This window comes from Neophocaena asiaeorientalis, unplaced genomic scaffold (assembly GCF_003031525.2).
Source record: "Neophocaena asiaeorientalis asiaeorientalis breed wild unplaced genomic scaffold, Neophocaena_asiaeorientalis_V1.1 scaffold86, whole genome shotgun sequence".
NCBI lineage: Eukaryota > Metazoa > Chordata > Mammalia > Artiodactyla > Phocoenidae > Neophocaena > Neophocaena asiaeorientalis.
Window position 1 is genome coordinate 7,417,107 of NW_020175039.1, and position 5,869 is coordinate 7,422,975.

At 53.0% G+C, this 5,869-nt stretch overlaps 1 protein-coding gene across 2 annotated transcripts in view; it reads left to right on the plus strand.

The window, feature by feature from the left end:
• Positions 1 to 168: 168 nt before the first annotated feature.
• IGFBP5 (insulin like growth factor binding protein 5) overlaps positions 169 to 5,869 on the plus strand; it is an 18,084-nt gene continuing 12,383 nt past the window's right edge. The window contains exon 1 of one of the 2 annotated variants that reach the window (XM_024763291.1): positions 169 to 1,231. In XM_024763291.1, the coding sequence (XP_024619059.1) occupies positions 898 to 1,231 (334 nt within the window). In that variant the 5' untranslated portion in view covers positions 169 to 897. The remainder of the gene's footprint in view (positions 1,232 to 5,869) is intronic. The other variant, XM_024763290.1, reaches the window with a different exon arrangement.

Sequence of the window (5,869 nt, forward strand, 5' to 3'; positions counted from 1 at the left end):
AAGGCCTCTCCCCACCCCCACCCCGTGTGAGTTTGTACTCCTTGGCATCCTTGCCTGGGTTGGGTGTTGGGGAGCTCAAATTGCAGCTACAAACTGGCTGGCAGCCAGGGGCCGTCTATTTAAAAGCGCCTGCTCGACCGGAGTCCGTAGTCTCTTTGGAAACTTCTGCCGGGGAAAAAGAGCTAGGAAAGAGCTGCAAAGCGGTGTGGGTTTTTTCCTTTTTTTTTTTTTTTTTTTTTTTTTTTTTTTTTTACCCTGCTTCGGGCTTCACGCAGAACCTGCGAATTTCGAAGAGGTGCTGGCAGAGTGGGAGAAAAGAGGTGTTAGGCGCTTGGATTTGGTCTTTTTTTTTTTTTTTTTTTATTCCCCCCACCCCGGCGGCTGCAGCCTCCGCCTTTTACCTGTTCCGAGGCAGCCGCGCGCCGCTGGCAGCTGAGGGTTAGAAAGGAGCCGGGTGCACTTTGAGATTTTAAACAAAAATTTTGAAGACGAATCTATTTTTCTCCCCCCGCACGCCCTCCTCCACAGCCTCCGATCTCATTATTCCGGTGGTGGTTTTGGGGTGAATAATTTTTGGCCCCCGCCCCGCAATTCTGACCAGGTCAGGCTTGGGGAGGGGTTGTTTCTCCCGCCTCCGATCCCTCTGCGTGCACCTGGCGCTGCTCTTTTCTCCCCTACCTGTTGCAAGTCCGTAATCTTTGCAACTGAGACTTGCTTGCAGGCACCCCAGCCCTCCATCGCTCCCTACATTTTGCAGTTGTCTGGCGGAGGCCACCTGCTCTACCTGCCAGAAATTTTCAAAAGAAAAAACAATTCTCCGCGCGCCCTCTTGGCCCCCTTCTCCCTTCATTCTCGCGCTCCTGCCCCGCCCCAGGTAAAGGGGGAGACTCGGAGAAGATGGTGCTCACCGCGGTCCTCCTGCTTCTGGCCGCCTGTGCGGGACCGGCCCAGGGCCTGGGCTCCTTCGTGCACTGTGAGCCCTGCGACGAGAAAGCCCTCTCCATGTGCCCCCCCAGCCCCCTGGGCTGTGAGCTGGTCAAGGAGCCGGGCTGCGGCTGCTGCATGACCTGCGCCCTGGCCGAGGGGCAGTCGTGCGGCGTCTATACTGAGCGCTGCGCCCAGGGGCTGCGCTGCCTCCCCCGGCAGGACGAGGAGAAGCCGCTGCATGCCCTGCTGCACGGCCGCGGGGTTTGCCTCAACGAAAAGAGCTACCGCGAGCAAGCCAAGATCGGTGAGCACGCTCAGTGTGCCAGGCAGCTATGCGGCGCACGGGCGGGGGACACGGCACAGGCTGGCCCGGCGCGCTCTGCCCAGCAAGTGGCTTAGAGCCTGGGTGCAGCCCGGGAGGAGGGCGGGGAGGGTCCTTGCCCCTCGGGATTGGAACCCTGGCCGATCCTGCTACCCGGGTTACTGTCTAGCCGAGGCTCTCCCTGTTTTCGCTTCTTTTCCTCGCTCCTGCCCACACCTCCTCCACCCCACCCCTCCCCCCTCGACTAAACACTGACTCTAAGATCCTATTCAGTCTCCAGGTCCAAATCCCCAGGTACTCAATCTCCACCTTACATTATTAACTCCCTCTCCACCACCCCCATCTACCCAATATGTTGTGGGGTGGGTTTGTTGGGTTTTTTTTTTTTTTTCCTGAACTTGAAAAAAAATAATGTCTTTTGTTAAAATGACGTTTCTATTCTCCTACCCCACCAGACACACACGCACACTCACATGCCCACATAACACACGCACGCACGCACCCTTGGTAGCTAATGCCTTTTGGGTGGGGACTTCGATGCCCCTCCCACGTGCACACCCATTGCTCTTGACTCGATCGGATTGACCGTGGTCAATTATACAACATACTGAAATGCAAAATACCGTTTTTCCTCCCTGGAAGGGAAAGATTACTTTAGCCAAGCTCAGAGGCGGCGGGAAGGTGGTGAGGCGGTAAGTGGGGGAGGGCGGGAGTGATGGAAAGGGATAAAAAGGAAGGGTTTGGTGTTCCAGGGCTGGTGTTTGTCCCCGAACCTAACTCCTTTTCCCGTGCCCCAATTCAGATTTTACCTAGGAAGAAAGGTGGATACAGGGTTGGGAAGCCAGAAGAGGCATGAAATTCAGATATCACAGCTTCCCCGCCAGTGCTAATCGCCCACTCTCCCGCGTTGCCCCTCAAGCTCTCAAACCAGATCACAAGTGGGCGTGGTGTAAATGGAAGAGGGGCCCTGGAAACGCAGAATGCAAAATCAAGGGGGCGGAGACGGAAAAGCCAAGCTCCCGGAGCCTCCCCTCCGCCTCCAAGTAGCCCCGCCTCCGGGTTGCCCCGCCCCCAAAGTCTCAGTGCCAGGAGTCTCGGCTTTAAAAGGTTGACAGAGCTCTACTTTTCAATCAGAACAGTTCTGCGCCCCTTAGACTGGGTTTCCTTTTGGAAAGTTACTTGATCTTAAATTTTTAGCAAAAGTTTAATGAACTCTACACAAGAGTCTGGGTACTGAGACGTCGTTATCGGTCCTCTCCCAAAGGGGTTCAGATTTAGCTAAATAATGTTTATTCTGTGTAGTATTTTATTACTGGGACAACGTTCTTCTTACCTCCTATCCCCTTCCATTACGAGCACCCCAACGTGAGTTTTCTTAGCTGCACATACAGACACTGTCATGTAAGAAAGGAGTGCGTTGGCGCTTGAGAAGAGGCAGGAGACCTTTCCTGGGTTCGACCTGGATGCCCACAAACCCTGCAGGTTTTGCCTGTCGCAGGAGGCCGTCCCTCCAGCTTTGCAAGAGGTAGTCTTTCTCCAGGCTGCAGCCTGCAAAAAGGGAGAGAGAGAGCAACGTGCAGGCCCCGGAGGCCCCAGAGGCCGGTTTGTGAAGTTATTTTTATTAAGAGCCACTTTTCAAAGGCGGCCCCCCTCGCCTTCATCTTGTGGGATGTGGATTTGGAAAAGCTTAGCACGGGGTGGGGGGTGGGGTATGAATCGATTTCCTGGCTTGGAAGCGAGCGCTCTGGGTAACAATCCGGTCACATCGAAAGCATGAAAGCTATCGCTCAGCCGCATTCTGGCCCCATTTTTATTTGCCCAACCGTATGGTTGGTATGATGTGGTTGGTGTGGAGGGTGCCCGCGCGCGCAGCTGCTGGGAGAGCAAATGGGCGCATCCAACTTTCCAGTTCAACCCAACACACGCTCACACACACACACACACACGCTTTTGTCCCAAGCAAGATGCCTTTTAGACTTCTCTGCAGCCCCTTCCTCAGCCCCCACCTTCAAGGTGCCTCTGGACCAACACGGAGCAGCCTTCCTCCCCGTCCCGCATCCTCATCCCCATCCCTCTGGAAGACTCCACCCGCCTAAAGCAGGTGCCTAACCCACTGTAGTCGCTGGATGGCTGCCCTTGACCGGTGGCCGGAGTTGACGCCTTCCTCCCGGATGGATGGGATGGGAGTGGGCTCTCCTGGCTAGAGCTTTTCAGTCCGAAAACCACTAGGTGGGTCCCCCAGAAGTTGGAGATGGTGCAGCGACGGTACTTAAAGAGAGCTCAACGAACAGAGAGAGGGAGGAGAGTGTCAGCTCCTTTAGGCAAAATTACTGCCCCCCCGACACTCCACCACCACTCCTCCCTACCGATACCAGCAGTGCGAACTTGGATTTGCCCCAGATTTAGATACAGACATAGATGATAATATACATATGCACATATATCAAATATATATGGAGAGAGAGAGATTTAGGGGGTTTTTCCAACCAAATAAAAAAAAAAGTGCATTTCTAGAATCAGAAATGGGGAGCTGAGGAGAGCGAGATGGCAGGCAGCCAAAGCTTCTGGGAGGAAGGGCGGAGGGCGGGAGGGGACTGGTGTTTTGCTAGGCGCGTTGCTGAGCAACGGGAGAGGGCGTCCGCCCGCGAGCCTGGTGCCGGGAGCGCTCCGGGCCCTGCATTTTATTCTGGCCAGTTCAGGGGCAAAGATAGATACAGAAACAGAGGGCAATGTGAGGGAGGGCTAGAGGGAGGCGGGAGACAGGAGTTATTTACTGGGCCGAGCTCAATAAATATGGGTGAGCTGGGTCGAGTCAAGGAAGGACCGAGCTTTGCTCTGAGCATTGTTTGGAGAAGGAGGCTTGCGGCTTTACTGGCGCACATACTTGCCCGGGTCTGGAAGATCTCTCTTGTGCCTGTGAGATATTACGTTTGGGATACAGGGAGAAGTGGGTTCTGGGTTTCAGTTCTGTCATTTAGAAATAAGAGAGGAAGAACAGAAAATATGCTTCTGGGAAAGAAAGAAAAATTACCTAAATAAAAATGAATTCTGCCTTTGCTTCTTTGAGGGGTTTGGCCCTCCATCACCCTGGCTTCCATTCCCAGCCTGGTCCAAATGCCATGTTGAAATCAAGTTCCAGAGTTAGGTTTATTGGCCAAATTTTTGTCTGGGTTGAACAAGATCACGGAAAACTGAAGGAGACAGATTCCTTTCCCACCCATATCCCCTCCCTTTGAAACAAGTCTTTAAGAGGCTGGCTGTGCCCTGAGCCAACCAAAATGGGAGCTGGGAAGACGAGAGAGGGTGCTTTTAACTTGATTTTTCTTGCCTTCCCCCTCCCCTCCCTCCCCCCTCTTTCTGCTTTGTCAGTTCAGACTGGAAGAGCAAGCACAGTTGGCCACAGTGAGAGCTCATTTTCTTTCCACTTCTCCCCCTACCCTCCCCACCTCCACCCTGACCCCTTTCTTATCCCTCCCTCCCATCCCACCCCCTTCTCCATCCCCCAACTCCAAGGCCTTCCCCTGAGGGCTTCAGTTTTAACTTGGAGCAGCTGTGCGTTAGTCCTGGGGCTTGGATTGGATTTGAGCAGGCAGGTGGGCTTGCAGCTGCAGCGGGGGGACCAGCCTGACCTAGGAGCCAGAGGTCACCATGAGGGTTACAGCAAAGGGCATGGGAGCAGGAATCCCAGCAGAAACCCTGGTCCCCTTAATGGGGAAGGGGGGGGGTGGTGGGGGAAGGGGGAAGGTGCTAACAGGAAAAGAAGGTGATTTTTGTTATCTAAAGTTTTTACTTTGTACCTGAGCAGTGTCTTTGAAACTCAGTTATTTAATGTATGGAAAATAAAATTTTGGAGAAGGGCCACCACACTCCAGGTCTATTGCCTCCAGAAATTGGAAGAACACCGTAAACAGACCAGGTACCAATGAGGTCCCACTGGAAGCAGAAGTGAAGAGGGAGGAGGCTGTTTGGTGAGGTTTTGTTTGAGATTTTGTTTTGCATTTTTACTATGGTAGGTCCAAAAGTTGCAACCCCCAGAGACCATCCTTCAAGTGTAATCTGGACATACGTTTTCCAAAACAATGAGATTTATTACATGTCTGCAGGAAGAAATAAGCAAATTAAAAAAGCCAGTTCTAAGCTTCTGGTCCCCTCTCCCCATATCCACAGAGTCCCCCATTCTTGTTTCAAGCTCCAATTCTTGCCATGATATCTGTTATGATGTCTTTTTTTTTTTTTTTCCTTCTTAAATATAAATCCAGAGAAGTGACTGGAAATCTCTATGAGAGGCAAAGTAGCCTTTCCTGCCTGGCCACTCAGCTTAGCTAGGTCCGAGAGTCTCTCCAGGAATTGTCTGGGTGTTGGCCAAAGAATGCTACAGCTGGAAGGAACCCGCAGTCATCATGGCATCATGGCAGTCAAGGCCCTCATTTTACAGATGAGGACTCTGAGGCCCTAAGTGCAAGTCACTAGCCCGGAATTAGGCACAGGGTTAGAGGCAGAGCCAGGGCTAGAACTCAGCCCTAGAATCGTGGCGAGCCTAGGCCTCCGTTCCGCTCTCCCTGGCTTTCTTCCTTAAGTCACTAGGTCTCTGGCCTCAGTCTGGTCTAACCTGCAATGAGG